This window comes from Gymnoscopelus microlampas (genome assembly GCF_963454915.1).
Source record: "Gymnoscopelus microlampas genome assembly, chromosome: 4".
In the NCBI taxonomy this organism is placed as follows: Eukaryota; Metazoa; Chordata; class Actinopteri; order Myctophiformes; family Myctophidae; genus Gymnoscopelus; species Gymnoscopelus microlampas.
Genome location: NC_139941.1, coordinates 36829585 through 36857220, shown reverse-complemented (window position 1 = coordinate 36857220; position 27636 = coordinate 36829585). Strand labels below are relative to the sequence as shown.

The following is a 27636-nucleotide window of genomic DNA, read 5'->3' as shown; positions in this document are numbered from 1 at the left end:
TGTGTTTTTATCCCGCCTGTGTCGGATTCTGTCAGAAGTTCCCCTGAAAGCCTGTATTACACTCGATATAAACCAAGAGACCAAGACTATCATCAATACGAAAGCAAAAGTCAGACTCGATAAAATACATCTATGATAGTCTTGATCCAAGGATAATATGTATCCATTTATACTGTATGCTGTACATGTGTAATTTTGCTATTGTTGATGAAGAATTTAAATCGAACCAACCATTTTACTGTACATACAATCCTATATTGTTGCCATCGGGATGCATATGATCACCACAAAACCCTATGAAGACCTACATTGTCTATACAAGTGGTTCTCAAACTTTTTAATTTAATGGACCCCCATAACTCTGAGAGTTACATACTGTACCTCTAATGGTCCATTTGGAACCCACCTCAAGGAACCCTGAGGATCTCTGGACTCCATTTTGAGAACCACTGGTCTAAAACTTGCACTCCAGAAACAGAAATGTGTCTTACGGTGTGGGGGGAGAAGGGTGGTCTGGTGGGAGATGGGGTAGGGGCTGATGACACAATGAACACCTCATCTGTTCCCAGGTCCAGCTCTGCCAGCCCACTGGACGAGAGCTCCAGCTCGGCATTCTGGGAAGTGTCACCGCTGGCACTGACTGAGAAAACAGAGGCAAAGAGAGAGAGAAGTTTAGAACCACTGTGTAAGTACTGTATGTCAATCAGTCATAGTGCTCTAAATTTAAACAAGCTCATGTATCCAAGTGAAGAAAAAACAGAGAACATGAAAAGGTCCAACACTTATCTCTAGTACAGTGGTTCTCAAACCTTTTAATTTCAAAGAACCAAATATACCCTTACACTTGCTTCCATTCCATTTTACAGATCTGTAAGGGTCCATTTGGGAACCCCCTCAAGGAACCGTGGCAGTCACTTTAGAGAACCACTGCTCAAGTAGATTGTGTCCCATGATGTTCCATGCATACTTAGATTTTCAGAGTATAGACAGTCCACTATGAAACTGACTGCAAAATATTGTTATACAACTAATATGTACTGAAAACATGCTGGAATGCTTCAACCAAAAGCCATTTATTCTAAAACCATAAATCATAACTTGTTTGCAGTTCACTGTGTTATCATGTGTTGCACTTCACTGTAATGCTTTTTTCAATGTGAAATGTTATAGCTTTGCTATATGGGTTAGTATGTACTGCTTATGCCATGCTGTGAGATGTCATGACATTGCTGCACCCGTGTCAATAAGACGGACTCCTGTATTGTTAATGTACTTGATGGCTCAATTGATTTCGAATTTAAGCTTTTCCAGCTCAGTGGTGCAGAGAAACCCACACAACTGCAGTTTTCAACAAACTCAGTCTTTTGGTGTGAACTCACAACACCATGACTGGAGCATATACTGTACACAGAGCAGGGACTGTACTCTACCCTGTTGTTGAAAATGCTCCCAGGCTGCTTTGTGGGTTAAATGCCACAAACCCACAAATTTTGTGCATGGGAGGGAAGGAGAGGGAGAGAGAGACTGTCTCTCTGTGGAAGGAATTGTAGAGAGTGAATGACACTGTCAACAGAATCTGGAGGGCTTTGTCCATTTGAAGACCTCATCTGTTTCTTATAGTCCATATGGAAGGGCAGTTTTGGAACTTGTGTTTTCACCTTTGTATTTTATCTTTTGAGATGGAGGAGTAAAGCTGAGAGACAATTTAGAAGAGAAAGGTGTGCTGAGATTTGCTCCATAGGAGCACACTTTTCCATTTCTCAACCACTATCTCTGAGCACAGAACAGGTATTTCTTTCTATCACTAGTGCAACTGTTGCTGATCACTTCAACCTCCATCTCTCCATGTGATCAATAAAATAATTCGGACATAAATCAGCATGTCGGCAATGGGAGAGATAAATATAAAAGGGGATGGCCAAGTTGTTTGAGTGATAAGGTAGTGGCTGACAGCCCCTGTGTCATGTCAAAGATACCAAACCCCCACCTGCTTACTTAGTCTCTTAGTTTTAAGACCTGTAGTTCTGTTGAGGCAAGCCAGGCCAACATGACATCATCCAGGTCGATCAAACCTTGTTTGCCATTTGTATTTGGGGCAGCTAGTGAATTTAAAAAAAGACACTGCTAAATTACTACAATGTGAAAGGGGACCGCTGGAATGGACTAACTCTCCCAAAATGGAGCACAATATTTAATTATTATGTTTAATTATGATTAAGTACAGGCTGTACACTTTGTGCCGTTTTCGGTCCAATTCCATCTGACAGCATGTACGGTGGCTACAGAACCATGCAGAATTGGCTCCAGGTCTTCTCACACAATCCAGACTATTTGTAGGATGCCAGAATCATGTAGCATTGAGGTGTGTGTGTGTGTGTGTGTGTGTGTGTGTGTGTGTGTGTGTGTGTGTGTGTGTGTGTGTGTGTGTGTGTGTGTGTGTGTGTGTGTGTGTGTGTGTGTGTGTGTGTGTGTGTGTGTGTGTGTGTGTGTACACACTAGTGTTTCCCTCTGACTCTGGTAGGGCCACCCTGCCTGAAATATACTCATTAGTGTGTGTGTGTGTGTGTGTGTGTGTGTGTGTGTGTGTGTGTGTGTGTGTGTGTGTGTGTGTGTGTGTGTGTGTGTGTGTGTGTGTGTGTGTGTGTGTGTGTGTGTGTGTGTGTGTGTGTGTGTCTGTCAGTGTTTCCAGGGAACAGTTAGGTTCTATAATGAGGCTCTAATGAGTTTGATGTTCTTGCTATAGGTGTAATGCATTAACTGTGTCCCAATTATGCCAAGCACATTAAGTTCAGTTAAGGGACAAATTAACTGCCCACTATTACCCCTCAGTCATGTGGGGAAGATGACAGGGTGGACTAATGTAAAGTGTGTCTCAGAATAAGAAGATCACAGGTTCAATCCCAGAAACATAAAATAATAATGTCTACACACTGCTCCATTAACTTTTATTTATTGTCGATTTGACTTTTCCATCACATTGATCTTGAATGATCCCATTCCTGAAGCAGATCAACGTGATTGAAGCGTCCTGCGAGTGCATGCATTCTTATCAATGCCAGCTACACCCAATGTGATGATCTCACATAAGCTCTCACATTGGCCCTCATTTATTAATCTAACGCATGACCGAAAAGTGGGTGTATGGTCATTTACACACAATGCTCTGCATTGAGTATTACACACAAACAGCTGCAGCTGATTGCAACACAAAGATGCCACCAATTACACTAATTAAACACAAACAGGAGACACATGAGCCACGTAAAAACAAACACACACACACACACAAGCCAACAATGCACACACAGTCACACACACACAGTCAGCACACTCATCAAATGTGATGAGTACCGTCTGAATACCAGCGCCCACACGTCAATTGAGTAGTATCGTCTGAATACCAGCGCCCACACATCACATAGAGTTGTACCGTCTGAAAACCAGTGCCCACACAGCAAATAGAGTAGTACCGCCTCAATACCAGTGCCCACACGTCAAATAGAGTAGCGCCGCCTGAATATCAGGGCCGACACATCAAATAGAGTAGTACCGCCTGAATACCAGCGCCCACACATCAAACAGAGTAGTACCGCCTGAATACCAGCACCCACACATCAAATTGAGTAGTACCTCCTAAATACCAATCCCCTCACATCAAATGGAGTAGTACCACTTGAATACTAGCGCCCACACATCAAATAGAGTAGTACCGCCAGAATGCCATACCTGTACCAGTGCAGGTGCTCTGTTTTTGGCCACCAGGACCTTTCAGCGATAGGACACATTTCTAGGATTTCCTCTGTGATGCATTCATTAATATTCAGAAAGTATTCCAATGATGTATAGTCCAATGATGAACATTTTGGTATGCTTCATGTACTAGGTGACAAATGTTATCCCCTCATTGAATACCTGGTAACCCCACTGTAAAACCCTGCAACAGAGCAGGAACGCAGTATCATGGTGGTGAGCTGCAAAGGGCTGCTTGGATCTGCAGGGGGAACTCTGTTGTACGCACCAGAAAACATATGTGACATTATTCTGGACTGTGGGGTTCTGCAGAACATTGCACAGGATAACGGGGAGCCATTGGATGTTTCCGATGCAGAGAGAGAGTTGTGGACAGCACAGCCCCGTCTGAGGGCTCTACGATGAAGACAGGATCTCATTCATCGCTTCAAAATTGGCAAGTAGGCTATTCAATACTGGAATGTTTAGTCAGATATTATTTATGTGATGCAAGATTCAGGTTTAAGTTTATTTCTTTAAGTGTAGATGGCGAGAAGTAAGCCATTTACTGTATCTATTCAGTGACCGCATCAGTGATTTATTTTTAGAGACCACATTCTTCTGCATTCCTTTGCCACTTTTTATTAGTTGGTTCGATTGGAATTGAAATGTTAAAATAGCTATCCCCACTTCGGAGAAGTTTCTCTTATTGCCTGTATTCCGCTTCTTCATGTCATAAACTCTAGGGGCTAAGCCTCTTAACCAAGAATATTTTTGGCTGTGATATTTAAATAACGATCATTTTCAGCCGCCACATTTATCAATGCCAGACCATTCTTATGCTGTGACTGACGAGATGTAACCATTTCATAAATCATAAGAACACTGTAGTGAGATGAATTCTGCGGTTGGATTAGTGCTGGTTTCTATGTTAGATTGATAAATGACGGCCAATCCTTGTATTGCAAATCCTTGTGCTGCAAATACCATATGTCATTGGTTCTGCACCACAGTTAAGTGGAACTGCGGTTTGCGGTCTCCTCATTTAGCTTTGTTCTAAAATAGGCTAATAATGTAATGATTGTTGATGCCAGTAATAATACGCATAGTGGAAGTTACAGTAAAGCACTTATGATTTCACACCAACAATGACACTTTGTATGCAACACCAAATGGCTTGGTATGTATGTGTGTTTGTGTATCCATTAACATGTTCATGTGCATGTGTACATACTGTAGGTGTCTGTGAACATGTTATATTCACCAATGCCTGTGTGTGTACAGTATGTCTATTTGCATGTGACTTTTCATCGTGTGTGTGCGTGTGCACTCTCACTGTAAAATCATTTGTAACTCATTGTTAAATGAACACTCAGGATTTTACAGTATGTGTGTAGCAACTATAGATTTACTTAGCGATTATTCGATTGATTACTTTTTCGAATAATCAAATAATTGATTAAACATTTAAGCATTCTTTGCCGCAAAACGTTTGAAAATAGCCGATCTGCGCTGATAGTGGAAAGAGCCGATCTACAAGCTCACATCACGTTGTGTTGCGAGCTTGTAGATCGGCTATTTTCAGTATTTTATAGTTTTTCTGAAATATTTTTAGACTTTTCGTCTATAATGACATGCCCAAAATAGGGATATATTATGAATCGACTATCTTATTAACTTATCGATAATCGTTTATTTTTTTAAATAATCCATTAAATTCATAAGTTCGATTAACTGTTGCACCCCTATGTGTGTGTATGTGTTGGTTATTGTATCCATATTCAAGTTTGTATCTGTGTATCCACATTATGGTTAGGTTTATATTGCCGTGTTTTTCTCCCCACCTGTGTAGTTAAGCCTGTGGCGATCCTGTTCTGTGGTCCCCTCCACACCTCCGGCTGGGTTAGCAGCCACCAGCTGCAGCTCACTGGCCTCAGCTGCTCTGGTCTCCACTCGGTCTACTGGCTGAAACACAGTGATGAGTAAAAGTATCAATACCACAATGTAAAAACACCCTGTTACAAGTAAAAGTTCGGTATTAAAAATGTACTTGAGTAAAAGTATAAAAATATTGGCATCAAAATGTACTTAAAGTACCAAAAGGAAAAGTTGTGCAGTAAGTCCCATTTTAAGTTTTGAAAATGTATACAAACCTTTTGAAAATAGCAAATCTACAAGCTCACAACGCGATTGGCTATTTTCAAATAGCCAGAGTATATGTATATAGGGCTGAAGTGGTTAATGTATGTTTTGTAATAATAATAAAAATCTACAAAGTAATTAGTAACTAACATTTTCAAATAATTGTAGTGGAATATAAGTGTAATATTTGCCTCTGAGATGTAGTGGAGTAGAAGTAATTGAAAATAGGAAATACTGCAAAAATTGTACAGTACTTGAGTAAACGTACTTAATTACTTTCCACCACTGGCTGAAACCCAGCACACATTCACAATAGGGCTGCAACTTTATTTGCACCATTATTTTTTTAGCGATTATTCTATCGATTACTTTTTCGATAATCGAGAAGCGATTATTTATTTATATATATAATATTATATATTTATGTAAATATATATCAACAAATTGAGTAACCACTTAAGTGTTATTTTATACCTCGTCGCACAACTGTGTCATGCAAAGATAGTGAATATAGCTGACCTACAAGCTCACAACACACTGCATCATGCCCCGTTGTGAGCTTGTAGATCACCTTTTTTCAACGTTTTGCCTACAATGACATAGGGATCGATTATTAATTGATTATTTTATTAAACCAGTGATTGATTATTTTTTGTAATCAATTATATCAATTAGTTTGGTTAACAATTATCCATTGGTTTACTGTGAGTGAAAAGGTTGGGATTGTGTCTTGCTCAAGGGCCATGTCCACAGACAGGATGCGTGGCTCTTCACAGATACTGGTTATTTGTGGCCATTGAAAACGTTATCCACTTTCAACCTGGCATCCCTATTTTGGGCACGATTTTATTTTTTTCAAAAACGTTCAAAAAATAGCAGATCTACCAGCTCTCGTGTCGCATAGGCTATTTTTGATATTTCTTAAATAGGGCTTCTGTGCCAGCAGCAGGCAGGGGTTCAGTGGCATTGCTCAAGAAAAATCAATATATTCTACAATTGAGAAGGCCAGCTCTGCATACAAATAGTACCTCGGTATCTGGCTTGATGAGACTGACATTTCAATTCCATGTTGATGATCTTGTCTCCAAACTGAGACAAAAAATGTGAATTCTTTGTAGAAATAAATCAAATGTTCCTGTATCCAGCACAAACAAAAGGAAAAGAAAAACGATCATTGAATCCACTTTCCTCTCAGTCTTACATTATGAGGATGTTATTTATAGGACTGCTGCTCCTTCAATTTTAAAGCGCCTTGACACTGTTTATCACTCTGCCTTACAGTATGATGGATCACTGGTGATAGTTATGGCACCCATCACTGTACACTTAATGTGAATGCAGGAATATCCTCTCTGACAGAGAGGCCTGATAAATGCCACTGCATCAAGGATCCCTCTCTATATTTGTCCTATGTTGACACAGAACTCTCTAGTCCCTATCAGACCCCCAGGTGACTTTTCAATGTTCAAGGCTCCTCGTGCTCAGTCAGATCTAGGCAAGACAGCATTCTCTGCCAGTGCCCCATATAGAATGAGCTTAAAAAATCTTCCCTACCATCATTAGGTCAGTTCAGGGCAATGGTTTTTAACACTTTTATTTGAGATGTATCTGTTTGAAGGAATTGAAGGCTGTTTTAGATATTATTTTTTAAGTACTTTCTATGTTATTACTGATTCATGCCTTTTACAATTATTGTTAATTTGACTGGAGACTCTACCAGGTGGAGTAGTATGTTTTTATTGTATTGTTACCTCCGCTACATTGAAAATGAGGGCCTGCCCCTCAATCATACTCTGAGTTTAAATAAAGGTTATGATAATGATGAGGATACATAGCTGTTGACAGAGCCAAGACATACAATTGCTGTTGCAGGAATTGAACCTGTGAGCATTTGTTTACAGGGAGATCTTTCCGTCTTAGGGCACACTCCCACCGCACTTTTATTTTACCTCTGGGGCGGAATCTGCCAATGCTTTGTCAATGCAAATGCGTGGATTCTTGGCAAGACCATGAATCCACGCATTTGCATTGACAAAGCATTGGCAGATTCCGCCCCAGGGGTAAAATAAAAGTGCGGTGGGAGCGCGCCCTTAAGCTAGATAGGGACTGGGGTCCATTCCCTGGAAAACTGGAAAAGGGGTGTGTATGTATTCTGCACCTTTGGCCTGGAATAGGTTGCAGAATTAGCTGTGTATAGGGTTGTAGTAGTACACAGTGTGTGTGTGTGTGTGTGTGTGTGTGTGTGTGTGTGTGTGTGTGTGTGTGTGTGTGTGTGTGTGTGTGTGTGTGTGTGTGTGTGTGTGTGTGTGTGTGTGTGTGTGTGTGTGTGTGTGTGTGTGTCATGGGTTGCTGCAGAGAGCTTCCCCGTGGTATGACAGTAGGTAACAGCAGTGGAGGGTATTGGGTCCACTGGCAGAGGATATTGAATAAAATGTCCTGTGATCCCAGGTAGAGCTTTGCCTTGGGAGAATGTCTGGGACACCACAAACAGAGAGCCATTTATCTCTTCATAAAGTACCTCATGTTTCACCTTTAGGGCATGGTCACACCGCACTTTTATTTTACCTATGGGGCAGAATCTGCCAATGCTTTGTCAATGCAAATGTGTGGATTCATGGTCTTGCGCATCTTTCCGCATGTCGCGCACATCTTGCGTTTATGTGCTCTATATGCCTGCTGGTACATGCCATACAATACTGGCTGCAAAAACACTGTCGTGCACAACCCGAGTTTAACAGTGGGCAAACATATTTTGGTGTGACCGTGCCCTTACCCCTGAATCAGACCCCCCTTTTCCTGTTCAATCTTACCATGCCCTAACCTTGAAGTAAAACATTTTCTCCTTAGTTTTTGCCTTGTCCTGGCATTACAGTAGATCAAAAATGTTGTGCACATGTAAAGCTTCTCTCGTTAACAATGTCTGCTAAATACATAGAAAGTCAACTAGAAAGACTAGAAAGAACTATACATAGACAAACAGGGAAGGACACACACACACACACACACACACACACACACACACACACACACACACACACACACACACACGCACGCACGCACGCACGCACGCACGCACGCACGCACGCACGCACGCACGCACGCACGCACGCACGCACGCACGCACGCACGCACGCACGCACGCAGTGACAGTCAGATAGACATGTGTCAGTAACAAGATCACATTTTCTGACGTTGCTCTTGTTCCAACATCATGTAAATGTGTTCCATTTTGGATAGAAACAACCACAGACAGAAAGATGGCTGGATAGATACTGATCAGTAGAGCTTACATTACTAATGCTGTCCACCAGTTTGGAAAGAGAAAGAGAAGGGAAAAAAAGAGAATTTTTCATGTACCTCAGAGTTTGCGGAGGAAGAGGAGTTGGCTCTTTTCGGACATAGTTTGGGTCTGGAAAACAAGGACGCACTGCATGTTAAGAATCACTGACATGTCTGAAAACCAACTTTAATCAATGTCCTGGAACGGCTTTCGCCCTTTCATTTTTGACAGGGCTTTCTTAAAAGCAGTGTTTTCTCAAAAGTATGGCCCCCTTCCCCTGTTTGGAAGTGGACCAAAAATGTAAAAGTGGACATTGTCCCTTACAACATGTGTACACTCTTGAGTTAAATTAACACTGAGTATTTTGAAGTGTAGTTTGGGGTCCCAGAGTTAAAGATGGTCTCAAATGAAGGTACGTGGCTAATGCATATCAAACTGGGGACCTTGAAAGGAAAAAGGTTGAGAAATCACTACTCCAGGGCGTTCAGATCTTTGCTGTTGTCATCTTTTCCATTTTCTTAAAACTTTTACAGTAAAGATTTGCAGTACTTTGTGGCTAGTGATAGGTTGAAACTAATCCTTTTCAGTTGCATATACTTAAGGCACAGGGCATAGGGCTTATTTCCACAAAGATACAAAAGAAAAGAGAGAGAAAGTAGGTATCGCAGAATTTCATTGTAAATCAACAGTTGAAAATGAACATTGCAAGTTAGTCACAAATCTTGGGAGATATCGCTTGGCCCTCAAGGTTAGCTGTTCCACGAGTAGTTCTATGAACTCATTACAGTAATGGCCAGTAATTTGAAGAGGGAAAAAAAACAATCTAAACAGCTACTAAAGGACTTTGACATTTTTGGTGCTACATTCCCTGGCTTACAAATGACTTGTGTTGTTGTTCTTGCTAATTGCACTTTCATTTTATTGAACATGTGTTTCCAATTTCCCCGTCATTAAAAGTGAGAAGCGGAGGAGTTATTGTGCTCGACAGATGAGTATGAGACATTGAATGTCAGTTGACCGTGGCGACTGCAGTAGACTGAGATGTTGTAAAATCGTATTATGATACATGGAATGAATTATGTAATATGAACAAGTAAAACATATACTCATTTCAAATTAATATAAATCATACACATATGTATCCCCGAACATGCGCGGCGCGCGCACACACACACACACACACACACACACACACACACACACACACACACACACACACACACACACACACACACACACACCTTTACAACAGCTTCAATTCTCCCGTGTGTTTTTTTTACCATATTCTAATTCGATGAGCAATTCCACCAATGTGGCCCATGAATCTCCCTTGACCTTAAAATGTGTCGGGAACTGTAAAGTAAAATAGTAATATTGTCAGAACAGATCGTATTACAATTACAAACCCTCTGACTGACTGTGTGAGTTGTCCCCAGGGGGGGACATGTGGGAACACCTTTTGATGTGGTGAACTCAATGGTCTAAAACCAAACCGATTAGTATCTTTATAGAGCTCAGAGGACACATTCAGTTTTCCCTTCTCTTTGTCCCCTTCTCATTCATTCTCCTCCCGTTCACTTTTCATGGGGCTTCTCTCTGTTCTTTTGGGCTGGAATTGATGCCAGGTGCTGTACCTCCTACGCCCCGCTGTCCTCGCTGAGAGTTCTCCACATCAAGGAGGCCGCGCGGTCGCAGCCAAACCCAATTAACCATCAAGGGACACCACATCAGGACAGAGGCTTCCAGCTGAGTCAACAAGACACATTGCTCTGTGTGTGTGTGTGTGTGTGTGTGTGTGTGTGTGTGTGTGTGTGTGTGTGTGTGTGTGTGTGTGTGTGTGTGTGTGTGTGTGTGTGTGTGTGTGTGTGTGTGTGTGTGTGTGTGTGTGTTCATTTGCGCTGTTGGTCGAGTTAAGTGAGTGACAGAGAGAGAGTGGTAGTAATTGAGTGGTACACAGCTCTAATTTGTACGTACTGTAGTTGTGGGCAGATTTGTGTGTGTGTGTGTGTGTGTGTGTGTGTGTGTGTGTGTGTGTGTGTGTGTGTGTGTGCTTCAGCATACCGTATGTCGGAATGTTTTATATATGCGTGTATTTAAAAAAAGCATCGGAGTGACTGATGGTACAGTGTGTGTAGTGTTAAGTGACAGAGTTACAGTAACTCTTTCTCATTCATGGGAGAGTCTTGTCAGTTCTCTGGGGAAGCTGTTTGTGATGACTCCACTATAAAGGGAGCATTGGATTTCACAAACAGTGCAGGGAATCTAGATCTAATCTAGATAATCTTTGAGGAAACCCCATCAAATACTTTAATTAGTGATGTATCACTTTCAATCGTTGTGTGATCCACTTCTGTTGCCTTTTAACCCTATATCCCAGTAGCTTTTACCTGGTTTTGCACTGGAGCCTGAATTTTGCATTGAACATGAAGAAGATACAGTTGGAGGACCCAATGCATTAAATAGTTAGTTAGTTACTTTACTTGGGCCAAGGGAGAGTTCAGGCCGCCAAGGAAGATTTTTCTGGTTTTGATCCTTTTTAAATATTTTTTGTTTGTGAATTACGCCAAAAATAGTGTCATATTGGTAAGAATAATTTTCTGAAACACGCAGCCCTTCCTAATCTTACCTGAAGATTATGCAGAGGGCACTGGTGAGTATCATAGCGAAGAAGGCAGCTCCGCTCACAGCAGCGAGGAGAGAATCCACCTTGCTGGCCGTGAGGGCATGGGCACGCCTTTCTTCTCCGCCTGGCTCAGTGCGGTTATGGTAGTGGAAAAGCAGGGCAAAGCCACGGCCCCAATGGGTAGTTGTAATGAGCTCCATGATTACCTCCACCATCTCCTGGCTGGAGCCAAACACCAGCTGGCTACTGGGGGGGCGGTTGGAGCCACAGAACCTGGAGGAGAAGGTGATGAGGTCCGAGATGTAGAGGACATCATGAGGGCAGGCATCCAGCACCGACTGCTGGGTTTCAGGGCTTGGGGTCATGACTGGAGTATCTGTGGGTAGTCGCAGAACTGGAGTGGTCTCATCCACAGCTGCACCAGGGTGCTGGTTGGGGTTAGGTTTGGGGTCAGGGTCTGCCCTGGGAGCAGAGGAGGAGACAGAGTTGGTGGCCTTGTCTCCTGGAGACTGGGCTCCAGGGAGGAGCAGAGGAGGTGGAGGAGCAGAGTTCAGGTCAGAGGAAGCGTCCACGGATCTTTTAGCAGAGTTGGAAACTTTGGCGATCTCCATCTTTGTGGATTGTTCTTGGACCACCACTTGCTTGACCTCACCACTTTGGGAGGACTGCAGGATCTTTGGAGCATCCCCCGCACTCAGAGAGTCTTTGGCCACAGATGAGTTTTCATTCACTGATAAATCACCAGCTGTGAAAGTCCCCTCCTCATCTGCCATGTCTTCTTCGAAGTCTGAGAAGGCAACGTATTGAGCAGCAGCAGGGTCGTGGCTCTCAAAGACATCAAAGTCAAAAATCTCCAAGATGAGCTGGTGATCAACAGGCACAAAGAACTGCCACACACAGTGAGTCCCAGAAGAGTAGTTGTAAGGGAAGCCAGGGGACAGGATAAGACCTTGGACATCCACTACGTCTACCTTCGCACCACAGTCAAAATAGACCTGCAATAGAAGTTAGGTCAGAAATGTGAAAAGTTAGTTAGCAAAAAGAAGGGGGAAAAAAAAATCAAAAAATGTGTGCGCGCTCAGGTTAAATGTTCTTTTTTCTGTGTATGTGTTAACAGGTTGCTGTATTATTTCATCAATTGGGCTATGAAATGATGGTGAAACCACTGTAATGAGGCTGTCTGTTTATCTACTTTACTGCATACTATGTCACTCTGTTCGCAATGACTCAATACACGGTAGCATCACCAAATCCCAACAGAAGGCCCTGAAACTTCACAATATTACTGTAAATAGATCTATAGCTCAATGTCTGACATGGCACAATTTGGTGGTCAAGGTCATTTATTGATTCATACCGTGTAACTTCGTTTCATTGTAACTTTTTCAATTAAACAAGTTATTTTTGATTTAATCTTTCACTGGTATATTTTTCACAATAACCATTCCACATATGTGTGGTTTTGAAAACTTCTCTAAACACTATTACACACCATTTTTATTTGCGAGTGTCTGCCCCAGATACTCATACAAAATGTACTGGAAATGTATTCATTTATTTATTTTCCACTTTTTTCCAAATTGTTTTTGCATTATATCCTCTGGCGTATATAGGACCCTGCAGCATGCCTTTTTGAGCAGTACTTATTCCATACAAATGCTGTTATGAAAACGGAGCTACCAGAGGTGTCGCCAAGAAGACTACCAAAATGAACAGGTTGCATTTGAAAGCTTTTCTCAAGCCATTTATTCAGACATTGAGGTGATCTGGCAATGAGCCACACGGCCTAACTATGCATTATGTTGCCCTTGTTATTTGTATGGCATTTTTAGAGCTTGCCTGAAAGGGCAGCTCTAGTGTAGAGCCCTGAAAGGAAACTCTGTGGCGACTCTCTCTCCCAGTGATGGGATGTTGGTTACACTGCATTTCCATGGACTGCAGGAGATTTCAGGGGAACTGACCTTGACAGATGTTTCAATACATTTGAATAGGCCATGGGCACTATCTCTGGGGACCAACCTTTGCCAAACAATCAGAGAAATGTATTCCTGAAAATCAAACCGATCAGAGCAGTGGAAGCTTCACAACCAGTAGTGAAGCTTCTGTGAATGGACGCACCATGGCGGAAAGAAGCCCAGCGTTTCCATTCCAGCCGTAAAAACGTTGTTGGAAGAACTTTCATTTATAGAGCTGCTGTGAGTGGGAATTTCAAGATGCGCCGCCAGCGACATAACGATAATAATAATTTGGTCCCCACTCCTTGGGGAGTTTTTTTGTCACTGTATATTTGCACATAATGTGAAATGTGTCCTCTGCATTTACCCATCCTATAACTTCTAAGTGCAGTGAATGCCATTAGTACGGCACTCGGGGAGCGGTTATGGGTATGTGTCTTGCTCAGGGACACTTCGACACATTGCACAAAGATCAACAACAGTACTACAGTGCTAATGTTTAGTTTAAGTATTAAGAGTGCTGTAAGTGATATTTTTGGGTGAAAACCAAAAGGTTCTTGTTAAATGGTTAAAGCTCTATATTCTGATATTGCTCAGGACAGAAAACACATTTTCAGGTGGGTCATTTTGTTCCCCCACCACGTTCAATTTAACTTTTTTATATCCTGTTTGAGTTCTCTCTCCTGATTGGATGAAATTGGTATCCGCCCTGAAAATCTGTTTACTAAAGAGCTGAGAGACAGTGAGACCCTTGTTACTGAACACACACTTGGGCGCAAGTCTGGTACGATGCAAGTCGAGAATACGTATGCCCACCCGTTTGTGCAATACTCCAAAAGCTGATGTAATCTTTGTCTGACATGTTGGAGTCTGAGGCTTATCTCACACGCTGCCACTTAAAATAGCGGAGCAGTACAAATGTGAGGCTAATCAGTGAAGCCGACAGGTCTGGTTAGCCAATCAGGGAAGCCAGTGCCAGCACCCCTCCAAAACATACAGTGATTCGGTGTGTCCTCCGCAGACCTGCGGACAGACAGATATAGTGGTTATCGTGTTTTTTTGGTTCTCATAAACGGATGGTCCAATCAAATTGCCACTTGCAGACCCGCAGGTCATATGGGACACATGCCAAGTTTGAGGCCTTTCGGTCGGGCGGTGCCCAAGTTATGCCCGGGACACCCAGACAGACAGACAGACACAGGTTTCATGAATTAAAGGTTTGGGTGATTCTATCGGCATCATAAAGTTCTTACTGACTGAGAGGTTTTATTCTACATAGTAGATTCATTTACTGGTTGCTAATTGACTGGATTTAACTGTGTAGGAAGTTAAATGTTTAAAATTGTTACAGGCCTTAATTTTCATTCATATTGTATAGGACAGTTCTTTTGTATCTTAATTTCTGCTAGCACCTGATACAGGAAGCAGGCTGGCAAAAAAATACTACATGCCAGTGAACTGTGTCAATAATACACAGATTAAGGTTGGTTGAGTGATGTGTGTATAGTGATCTCAGGGACAAGGGTTTAGGAAATAGTATGTACTGCATAGTTATCTCAGGGAAAGCTAAGTGATCGTGGTTTATGAGAAGTAGTAAGTAGTAGAAACTAATCAATTGAATCTATAATAAACAATATATTTAAATCAATATTGTATTTTGGGGGGGACTTTCCCTCCCAAAATAGTTAGCCAGCTGTTAACTGGGATTTACAAATCATACCCCAAAAGATTTCCCACCGGGTACACAGAGCGTACACGATATTACTCACTATCCTCCATCAATATGCCATAATCAACATGATGTCAGAGATCCACATACCGCAGGTAGCCAGCTCCTAACCAACTGGGATTTAATCCCAGTCTTGTTTTAGTGTACTTGACCAAAGTAACTTAGGCAGCTCCCATTTCGTTCAAACGTTCTAGGTCCGCATTATGTTGGATATCACTTTTCCAAAGCAGCTTTCAATCCTTGCAAACCTACAATTTGCTTCAATTCTGACATGAATCATATTATTTGATAATGAATGGCTGTACCCAAACAAGCAAATAATACACCCGAGTTGCATTCTGATTGCCTCGACATAAACCAGCTTGGAGCTGAACTATTCAACCTTGCAACCTTGCCAGTATATCAAAGCTAGCGCTTGCCCTGTTGTTCGGCCTGCTTGGGTAACCCTGGGGAGGATATTTCTTCAACCATGCTGGCTGTAATTCTTCCCAGGTGTGTGGGGATGCAGAGGGGGACCTGGGGTGCCTAAGCAGAGGCAGATGTGTGGATGGGGCCGGCAAACTTAGGACCAGACCTTTGTAGGGGGCCTGTGTTTATGAGCTTTCCTGTTGGCTCCTGGTTCTGGACTGTGGGAATGACCCAGACTGGCAGACTGCACCACCAGACAGGTAACAAAGCAACATCCTAAGGCAACAGTAGGACTCTTGGGGCAGACTGGGAACAGGCCGTGAAAAAGGCAGTCAGAGTTGGGGTGGGGGGAGAGAGAGAGAGAGAGAGAGAGAGAGAGAGAGAGAGAGAGAGAGAGAGAGAGAGAGAGAGAGAGAGAGAGAGAGAGAGAGAGAGAGAGAGAGAGAGAGAGAGAGAGAGAGAGAGAGAGAGAGCAATGGGGGCACGGCATGGGGGGAAGTCAGGGTCCACACAGAGCCAGACAGGCTCTTTGATTGCTCTATAGGCCATCTCTCCCCATGTGCATGCATTTATCAAAGGCATTCCTTAGACCAGTTTATTTTAAGTAGCAGAATCGAGATGTACTTTTTGAATTGTGACTGGGAGAGGCGACTGCTTGCTTGGGCCCCAAGTCCTCGGAGTCAAACCAATATCCCCCTCCATAGTTGATACAGCTGATGGCCTCACAGCATTGTTATATGGACACATGGAAGGTGAATGAGGGCAAAGAGGGCAAAGAGGGCAGTGTGACCTACATACACTAACACTACGTACATTAATGTGTACGTGCGTGTGTGTGCGTGTGTGTGTGTGTGTGTGTGTGTGTGTGTGTGTGTGTGTGTGTGTGTGTGTGTGTGTGTGTGTGTGTGTGTGTGTGTGTCATCTTCAATAAGAACTCTGCATCCTGCTCTTCCCCTGAATCAGATCCGCACTGCCACATCTCCATCATCTACTTTTTTCTATTTCTTTTCTTTCTTCTTTTGTAGCTCTGGACCGTTGCAGTAATATTGCCCGCTCAGTGCTCCTTAGTATAGGTTACTTGTGATAAAGGAGGTGAAGTTTATTCCATGGTTGCAGCTGATTTGAGTTACTCTAATAGGCCTAAAAGACTGTCAGTTAAATTAGGACACACACACACACACACACACACACACACACACACACACACACACACACACACACACACACACACACACACACACACACACACACACACACACACACACACACACACACACACACACACACACACACACACACACACACACACACACACACAACAATAATAAATAAATAAATACAATCTAAAAAGAATTATACATGGTTGTGTATATATCGAGAACAGCAAGTGCTACGGACTATTAAATAATAATAATAAACAACAATAATAATATAGCATGCATATATATATATATATATATATATATATATATATATATATATATATATATATATATATATATATATATATATATATATATATATATATATATATATATATATATATATATATTTTATATATATATATATTTTTTTTATACTTTTAATACTTTAAAAAATATATATACTTTAAAACCCAAAATAGACATTAAATTGTGCAGACAGTTTTGAAAAGGTTCCAATTATATATATTTTTTTGATAATTGTGAATGATTGACAATTGTAATCACAATATCTAGCTACATATAATCAGGATTATCATTTCAGATTTAATCCTGCAGCCCTGGTGGGAAACCTTTAGTTGGCCTTGATTTCTTCTGACCGCCACATGACCTTCAGTTTCAGTTGCATTAGTGTTTATATTACATCAGCGCCTTTTCCGATAGTTTAAGGGATAACACAAATACGGTTCTCCATTTGACACGCTTTCCAAGAAAACAAGTGTAAAGCCAATGTATGTTGAGTAACCACTGCTATTGTGCAGTCAGCAACAACACTAATCCGCTTACTAGTACAACGCATAGGGTGTTCCTTTTAAATTACACAGAGCGACAGACTTTAAAGCTGATGTTAATGACCTAACTTAGCAACATAACTTATATATACCCTACCCTCTGGAACACACTTCTCACGGAGATTCGCCATGCGCCAACCCTGGACTTTTTTACTTGTTCACACAGGCTAGTTGTTTGTTTTTTGTTGATGAAAGCGTCCTCCTTGGGTCTCTTGAAAGGCGCTATATAAATTCAAGTTATTATTATTATTATTATTATAATAATATACTAAATACATACATAGTTTTCACTACCTTAACTGTGATTGTTAAGTGAGTTAATTGCGGTACTAAAGCAGATAGTCCAGATAGTCCTGTAAAATCAGACTTTAATTAATTCAGGAGACCTTTAACACACTGTACTTTAGTTTAATGTATCCCCACTATAATTCACTTAGGATACCTCCCCCCTTGTGTGGCATTTAGTAACAATAACCTTAGCACTTAGCAGGAAAAATCCATGTGTTCCAAAGAATTACACAGATGACATTTGAACTGGGCAAATGCCATTCCCTCTTCCCCTAAGCCGATTTTGGGTTTCGCTCTGCGAGTGATTCAGTGGGGTTACGCAACCTGCTAGAAGGGGGAACCACTTCCCAATATGGGGGCATTATAAGGGGGGAAGGGAAGGTGGATATGTCTCATAGAGAGAGACAGAGACAAGCTTTTTTTCACATTGTTGTATGCTCTCCAATTTTACTTTGGAGCACTTTTTCTGTCCTAAAATAGCGAGGTTACATTTCAGAGCCTACCATGCTAATACTTTTAATTTGACAATTTAAAAATAATTTTAGAAGAAAAATGAGGTTCAGGATAGTTAAGATAATGATTAATATTCAGCTTGGAAAACATACACTCTTGATATGCATCGTGTATGGAATCCTAAATCTTATGAAACGACAACTGTGTAACAGACAAGGACTTTCATCTTCCCCACAGCAAAAGGATGAAACCTTTCGGCACCCTGTGATGTTGTGCATGCTAGACTACACATGAAAGGGCCTCCAAAGTGCCACAGTGTCGAATGGAAATGGGACATTCTTATAATGCCAAACATCCCAGTTCTGTTACATCACAGCCAGGCCTGCTCCCACTGGACTGTCAGGCTCGCTAATTATTCAAGGATGCTTTTTCTCATGGCCAAAACAATGAGGACCATGGTGTCATCTGGTGGTGGACCACTCACTCTGCGCTCTGTTAAGGTCTGATGTTTTAATGAAGCGAGTGATGCTAATAAGTTCAAGGCTGAAGCTGTGGGTTTACATAACAGCATGCTGGTCATTGCACCCCAGTTGTGACCACCCCATGGGGGTGATGGGGGCTTCCTTCCCGCTGCCCTGGACAGAAGACAGAAGTAGATCAACCAAACACATAATTGTCTGGAATGACTGACTTGTGTTCAGTGAAAACGTCAGGCCACCTGCAGTCATTACTCAGAGGCCCCCATGACAAATGGTATTGTTCTATCATTTTCACTTTGCGTCACTACCTCTACAGAAAAGCTGCATCCGGTCACATTCCTTAAGGCGGTTTGTATGTCTAATTAACATGGAGTTAAGTTCTGTTGCCCTCAACTGAAATTATAGGAATGTTTCGGAGCAATGTTGTGATCTGATATATCTATTGGTGCATATAAAAGTTATTTAAAGTATCTTGTCAGGATAGTTATGTCATAGCCCAATGTTTTGGTCATGGATTTTGTGTCCTAAATTACTGTGCTAGAGTTTTGATCTATAAAAACAAATTTCACAATCCAAAAGTTTTGTAGTGTTGACAGTTTCAAAACAATTGAGCTACTGCTAATTAATTCCAACAGCTCTATCCAAATGTCATATCCCTAAGAACCAACCTCTTCCCTGAACTGGTGCTTTTTTGTTTTGTTTTTAACCACACAGGCTGACGACACCATGGCGAAAACTGAGGCAGGCTTTTCCCAAAGTCCTGTTAACACTCTTTTTCTCTCTCTGACACACACACACACACACGTTCTCCCCCCAAACACACACAACTTTCTCTCCCCACAGTCTCTCTCTGTTACTCTCCCTCACACTCTCTCACTCTCACCCTCTCCCTCTCTCCCCTCACATGCACAAACAGCCCCTGACTGGCTCATAAACAGGCAGGCGGGCCCCTCAAAAGGGGGCAGGGATCCTCACTGGCCCTGTTTACTGAAGAAGAAAAGTGACACGGCTTCACAGCCTAACGCTTCGCTTTCACAACACCGGCCCACTGATGATGCAGTACAAATTACTCTCGTTCTCCATGGGTCATTTTGGCTCAATTTCTCCTGGGTCACTATGAGGACATTGCAGGTTGATAGACCTTGTTTTGTTACTTGTATTGATTTGAACAGCACTATATTGATTTGAGAGAGAAAGAGAGAGAGAGAGAGACAAGAGTGGCAAAGAGAAGATCCTTAATGTCTTTCTCCACAGCTGTGAAAGGCACTGATACACGAGCCTGCGACTTATCACATATCTCCGCTGTGATGTCAGCCCCTCTCACTGTGCCGGGTTTATGTCAGTGCCCACACATTTCACCCTGGATGAGTTTACAAACAACTGGCGCACCAGCACGATTAAGCCCAGGGCATTTCTACAGTCGACCTCATTGGCCATCACTGCTACGCTGACTCGGCACATCCCTGTGCATCATGGCCCCAACTGTTGAAAAGCTCATTGAACCCATGCATGTTCAATCAACATGCTACGTAGTTAACTGGACCTCAAGCACTGGGACAGGACATTCTCTGCAGGCCCAGTTGTGGATAAGCAAAATGTTTAGGATTATTGCGGCAGTCGCCTCCACACTCACAGATATGTGACTGGGTGGGCAAGTGGATGGCTGCAGGGATGGCGTGCTCTCTCTCTCTCTCTCTCTCTCTCTCTCTCTTTCTCGTTCACTCTCTCTCCCTCTATTCCATGTTTGTGGTACAAACCAATTAACATATTTCCTCGGGAAGAAGGAAAGCTGCTTCTGTGGCCATTAAAGAGCAGGCCTGTGGAGCCCCTGTGGGTGAAATACAGGCTTATCTCCACTGGTGGTTCCAAAGCAGTTTGGAAAAATCATTTCCAGATTGTGGAATGTGATCCAGTGAACGCATCCATGGTAATTATGTCTCTCAGCAACAGCTGAACACCCCCCCCCCCCTCCACCACCCCCACCTGTGTGGCTGCAATGGATTGACTGTCAGAATCAGTTTTAATATGAATTAAGATGTGCAGGCAGTTATTTTGTTAGCAAAACCTGAAACACTGTCAAAAATGTTTTTGGAAGGTAAAAGTAGAGTGTTAACTTTTACTCTGTGAAGGTCCATTTTTACACTCTGAATTAAATTAACACTCCGGATTTGACTGTGTATTGGAATGTGATGTTCTCTAATGAGTAATTTGATTTGTATGCCAGGGATTTCTTTCTCCAGAATACTGTGTTCAGTTCCATCTGTGCACTTCTCTTAACAACAAGTAGGAAATGTAGCAATTGTAAATTTTGGCCAGACCTATCTGTAGGATGACAACAACCCCCTTTCTCCCCCACTCTTTCCGCTTGACCATTCATCTCACCCCTTTTAAAGTCACAGTACTGCTTATTGTTGCATGTTTATTTGTTTATAAGTTCTGTTTACAGAATACAGAATTATTCAGGGAACGAATAAGTGAATTCACTGTTCATTAAGGCTCTGCAGCTCTTCAATTAGGCATGAATATCCCTCCATACAAAGCAAATAAAAAAACATCCATCCTTGGTTTGTAGTTTCACACAGTGTGAAATAACAAACCAAAGGTCAAATTTACTTGTCACTCTTGCTTGTCTACATTTCTGATTTGAGGACTGTCAAAAGTAGTTGTTTTTTCTGGAGAGCAGTGTAACAAATTCCAAGCTTGTTTACGCTGTTCCAAAAATCAACTTAATACAAAAGGGGACCAGAGGACAAAGCCATCATTTACCGTGCCCCCTCAGGCAGATAATTGCAAAGATAGTGAGCACCCTATGCACACACAAACTAAAGCTGGGGACGCTGACATTTCAATATACCAAGGGCTTTTGTTGTGCAGTTCTAAGAACTGCGCTGCTGAATCCACCATTCTCCGCTAGTGGACGGGGACGACTTTTGACAGTTGGAAGCCTTCGAGCTTCTCTTGGTTTACGTTCTGTTCTTGACACCCTGAGGGGAGGTCTGTGACAACGGTATCCCTTTGATGTTAAGACACGCGGTACTCTCACAGATCACGGCAACATTGCACAAGGGTAAGAGAAGTGAGTAGGTGGAGAGTGTTGTGTAGAAGCCGCACTATGATATCCCTGCCCAAATACAGTCGGTTGAAATATACCAGAGGACACTACTCATTTTTAACTTGCATATTTCATTGGTATGGTCTAGAATATTTGTGTATGGAAAGCTCACTCCTAAGTCTAGAGAACAGGGAACTAAGACTTGCAAATTCAAGGTGGTCCTATACAAGTCTTATTTCTCTAGTTTCTTTATTTGGTAGAAAGCTGTTCATGTTGACTCTTTAATTACAGGAGTGACATACTGAACAGGATTACTTGGATGGACTCATCATATTGCCTCCATATCTGGAAGGATAAGGTAGAATACCAAGGGCTTTCCCTGATACAAAAAGCTAGATCAACACTGCCAAATCACAAAACTACTTAGGACTGTGGAACCAACTTATAGACATACACATGAAATGCAGATCAAATCCCATTTCAAGAAGAGCATTATTTATTAACCATAATTTTCTAAATGAAACATGGCAGGTATAATTTATCAATTACTGCACCAACAGCCAGGGCACTTGGGTACCAGCGGCTATGAATATCATACAAAGTTGATAAGCAATTCATTAAGCAATGCATTAAGTGAAAATCGCATCTGTTATCTTCATTAGGATATACAGGCATCCTTATCAAACTGAATAACAGTAAAATAATGATAACGGCATCAATGATAAGTTATGGCTAGATGACCCCCTGACATGGAAGAAGGCTTGCTATTACTTGAATCTTTCTTCCTTTCTTTTTTTTTACATTTTCTAATTTTTTATAAAACTCATAAGATTCAGTCATTTTATAGTTCTGTTCGATATATGACCATCCATTCTGAGTGTTCATTTAACTCAGAGTGTACAAAATGTACACTCTCAGTTACAAATGCATAAATTAACAGTGAGGATTATACGCTGCACAAGAGCAACATACTGAATTCTTAATTTGTGCAAACATTGGCATTTGTTATGCAGATTCTACACCACGTGAGAAGCCAAAACAAATCAATCATAATGAAGCATCAAGCATCCTCTAAACATGTGGATTAGGTAGTTGTCTGGGTCACATCAGCAGCAGAACATGGGGTTAGCATGTTCTCAATATGGTTTTCATTTCACTAGTTTTTACTCTGCATACCATTCCCAACTCTGAAGTACAGTAACATCAAAACATACCTTGGGAAGCATCTGGGGAAATGGTTTATCAGAGTTCTTTTTTGTTTCTTCTTTTTAACGTGTCACTAAATGAAAGACTGGCCAACTTCAAGCCATGTACAATGATGTAATAAATATGAACATAAATAATGTAAGATTATACACGGTGTGGATTACTGTACATTGATACTTGTCTTCCTCAAGTGATCTACGACACTGGACCAGAAATTCACCCTTTGAAGATGCAAATCCTACCTTTCAATATAATTGAGTTAATTTACAGTAGTAGTTTAGTTTGACCAAGGGGCGAACCAGTGGTGTAAAGTAACTAAGTATATTTACTCAAGTACTGTACTTCAGTACTATTTTTAGGTACTTTTACTTTACTAGAGTATTTCCAATTTTCAGTACTTTTATTTCTACTCCACTACATCTTAGAGGCAAATATTGTACTTTTTTACTCGACTACAATTATTTGAAAACTTAGTGACTAGATACTTTGTATATTTTGATTATTATTACCAAAACACACATTAACCAATTCAGCCCTACATATGTTTCGGCCATTTGAAAATAGCCGATCTACAAGTTCACATTGTGAGCTTACAGATAGGCTATTTTCAATATATTTTTGAATACATTTTTAACTTGGAAAATGGGACATTCTGCATAACTACTTTCAACTTTTTGTACTTTCAAGTACATTTTGATACCAATACTTTTGTACTTTTACTACAGTACATTTTGAATTCCGGACTTTTACTTGTAACAGAGTATTTCTACATTGCAGATTAGATACTTTTACTTAAGTAAAAAAAAAAATGTGAGTACTTTTTCCACCACTGCTTTCACATTCACACTCCCCAGAAGTTTCGCAATGTCACAATAAGCTGCAAAAGAAAGTGATCTGACGGCGAAAAGCTTCCAACGCGCGTTTGTTTTCAGGAGGTCGTACAGATCTATGAATGATTCAGTCAGTGAACAAAGATCAGTCACATTATTACTTACTTTCTGCGCGACACATCCCGTCCCGACCAGCAGACACACTGTCAACAACACATGGGCCCCGAGCGACGCAATGACACTCATTTTGTTTATTTCTTCCTTTTCTGCAACAACGCTCTACACTGAACCCTAACCCGCTCCTCTTCTCTCTCTCGCTCTCTCTCTCTCCCCCTCTCTCTCTCTCCCTCTCTCTCTCTCACTCTCTCTCTCCATTCACCTGAAGGCTCGGGAGCGCGCTTCCATCGTTCACGGGCAGACCCGCGTGCACGATCAGTCCACTGGGGTTTCACAGGGCTAAGTGTTGTCAACACATCATCTGATCTGACAGCCCTGTTAGCCAGTACCGTTTACTGATAAAACATGTAGTTGTAGGCTATATCAGTGGTTCTCAAACTTTTTCATGTGGACCCCCAAAATTGACACTTATTAGCCCGCGGACCCCCATTCGAAAATATAAGCCAGGGACCCCCATAGGAGAAGATTTTTACGGCTCTCTAGCAGTGATTCTCAACCATTTTAATTTCAAGGACCCCCAGTTGAACATGCATTAGGCTACGGACCCTCATTTAATGGCATTTCTATCCCTGGGACCCCAATTTATATTGAAAAATCAATGTTAATTTAACTCTGAGAGTGTACAAATGGAACCAAATTGGTTCCATTTGTACACTCTCAGAGTTACAGACCCATAAGGGTCCATATGGTTTCTATCCATCATTTAGCTGGGGACGCCCTGGAACCCCTTCAAGTACCCCTGGGGGTCCCCGGACCCCACTTTGAGAACCGATGGGCTATATGACTTAACATGAAAAGTCAACGACGTCAACTGAAAAGAAGAGAAGTTTTGGTATTCGTTTTTATTTGTCACTTATCCTACTTATAAGTACTAGCAGCGAAATGTTGGTGGGACCTGTTCTGCAAAAATGTGATAATAAATAGTAAGAATATAATAATAGGCTACTAATAATAATAGAAATATTGTATTAAATACAATTGTGTTGAAAACCAGGGGTACTTAAGAGCTTTGTGTCAATACATCATTAGAAAGTTTTTAAGCTGTCAGCTTTCATATAGAAGTTTTCTCTCTCGCTCTCTCTCTCTCTCTCTCTCACTCTCTCACACACACACACACACACACACACACACACACACACACACACACACACACACACACACACACACACACACACACACACACACACACACACACACACACACACACACACACACACACACACACACACACACACACACACACACACACACACACACACACACACACACACACACACACACACTCTCTCTCTCTCTCTCTATCTCTCTCTCTCTCTCTCTCTCTCTCTCTCTCTCTCTCTCTCTCTCTCTCTCTCTCTCTCTCTCTCTCCAGAAAAGTAGGGCGCATTTTTACAATATATCCACAAGAGAGCAGCACTGAGCTATGTTGACGCTTTGATCACACGTCCACAACACCAATTAAATTACGTTAAATGAAGTTAATGCTATCTTTGAAAGAACGTATTGTGTCATGAAATTAATGTCTGTTGCCAGTGGTGAAAAATAATTAAGTACATTTACTCAAGTATTGTACCATTTTGATGTATTTTTTACTTTACTGGAGTATCAATGTCCAATTTTCTATGTTTTTAGTTCTACTCCACTACATCTCAGAGGCAAATATTGTACTTGTACTCCACTACAATCATTCGAAAACTTGAATTACTAGTTACTTTGTAAAGTACATTAACCACTTCAGCCATGCCCATTGCTATTTGAAAATAGCCGATCTGCAAGCTCACAAACGTTGCTTTGTGAGCTTGTAGATCTTGAAGATTTTCAAATTGGACATTCTGCATAATAATGACTACTTTTACTTTTACTTAGTTTCAGTCTTCAGTATTTTAATGCAAATACATTTGTACTTTTACTCAAGTAAATTTTGAATACCGGACTTTTACTTGTAACAGAGAATTTCTACATTGCAGTATTGTGAGTACTTTTTCCACCACTGCCAAATAAATGATCCATCTATTCCAGACGGAACTAACAATATTGGCAACGCCCAGTACGCTCTGTTTCTAGTCGGAGGACAGTAAACGGACGGACTCAAAATAGCCACGTAGAGAAGAAGAAACCGAAGCGTTTGGAAGGTTTGCGTTTAAAGCTTTAATTCAACACTTTACACAAACTGTCACCTCGTGATTTGCACGTAAGACGTGTAACGCATACACGCCATGTAACCAGGTGTGTTGGTTTCGTTGGGATATTTGCTAAAAAGCCACACAAGCCTGATATCACGAGATCTGTGGCGAGTCTTCGAATCAATCTATTCTAGCTAGCCTGTGTAGAGCTTAGCTTTGCAGGTCGTAGCGTAGGTGGTAAACACTGGGTAAACGCAGCTAGATGATAACAACACAGCTAGCTAACTAGCTGTTATGATCCACCAACCAACCAGTCCGTTTATAAAACGCCATGCTCGGACACAGCGGCAACTCGACGACCGTCTTTCACCAAAGCTAACGTCAGATATAGCTAGTTAGGGGAAAGCTAGTGTGTTAGCAGCGAATGTTCGATATGAGCTAGCATAACGTACAGCTAATGCTAACTGCAGCTGATAACTTGTCTAGTTAGCTAGCCTATAATTGGCTAAGCCTAAACACCACAATCCACTTATGATTGGCTGTTTATTGCGTAACGTCAATACAGGTTAAACCATAGACTGGTTAAACACGTTGTTCTTCCTGGATGAAAAGGGTGGGTCTTTAATCCAGTGTGATTGATTTGGTTGTGTACTGATCATCAGTGTTGTTGGTGTGGTTGTGTACTGATCATCAGTATGGTTGTGTACTGATCATCAGTGTTGTTGGTGTGGTTGTGTACTGATCATCAGTGTGGTTGGTGACGTGGTTGTGTACTGAATGTGATCATCAGTGTGGTTGGTGTGGTTGTGTACTGATCATCAATGTGGTTGTGTACTGATTTGCCAGGCCTGGGAAGTTGAATTCTACTCTGAAAATTCCCAATGGTTAGTTTAACTCTGCTTACACTCACACTGTGTCTACCGTCTTGTGACCAGACGTGTTCACAGGTCACACACGTGATGCCTACGATGCCATTCATTTGAATCCTGCAGCTACTGCAAAACGAGCCTTACACATGTTTTCTACCGTTTCTAGTTCATCCATCTGGAGTTAACTGTTGACACCACCTGAAGAAGATGCTCTGATCCGTTCTTTCCAACGGGACAAGAAGATGCTCTGATACGTTCTTTCCAAAGGGACACCGGCGCCACAGCGTGTGTTCATTTTCT

General features: G+C 41.6%; 1 protein-coding gene across 2 annotated transcripts in view; it reads right to left on the bottom strand.

The window, feature by feature from the left end:
- The window catches only part of LOC311044541 (uncharacterized protein), a 34269-nt gene extending 6643 nt beyond the window's left edge, over positions 1-27626 (bottom strand). Inside the window, exons 1-5 of one of the 2 annotated variants that reach the window (XM_084056206.1) lie at positions 27494-27626; positions 11778-12769; positions 9229-9280; positions 5574-5694; positions 492-640 (exon numbers count right to left, since the gene is read on the bottom strand). In XM_084056206.1, the coding sequence (XP_083912332.1) occupies positions 492-640; positions 5574-5694; positions 9229-9280; positions 11778-12769; positions 27494-27511 (1332 nt within the window). In that variant the 5' untranslated portion in view covers positions 27512-27626. Of the gene's footprint in view, positions 1-491; positions 641-5573; positions 5695-9228; positions 9281-11777; positions 12770-24332; positions 24514-27493 lie in introns of those variants that run through there. The other variant, XM_084056205.1, reaches the window with a different exon arrangement.
- Between the last annotated feature and the right edge of the window lie 10 nt (positions 27627-27636).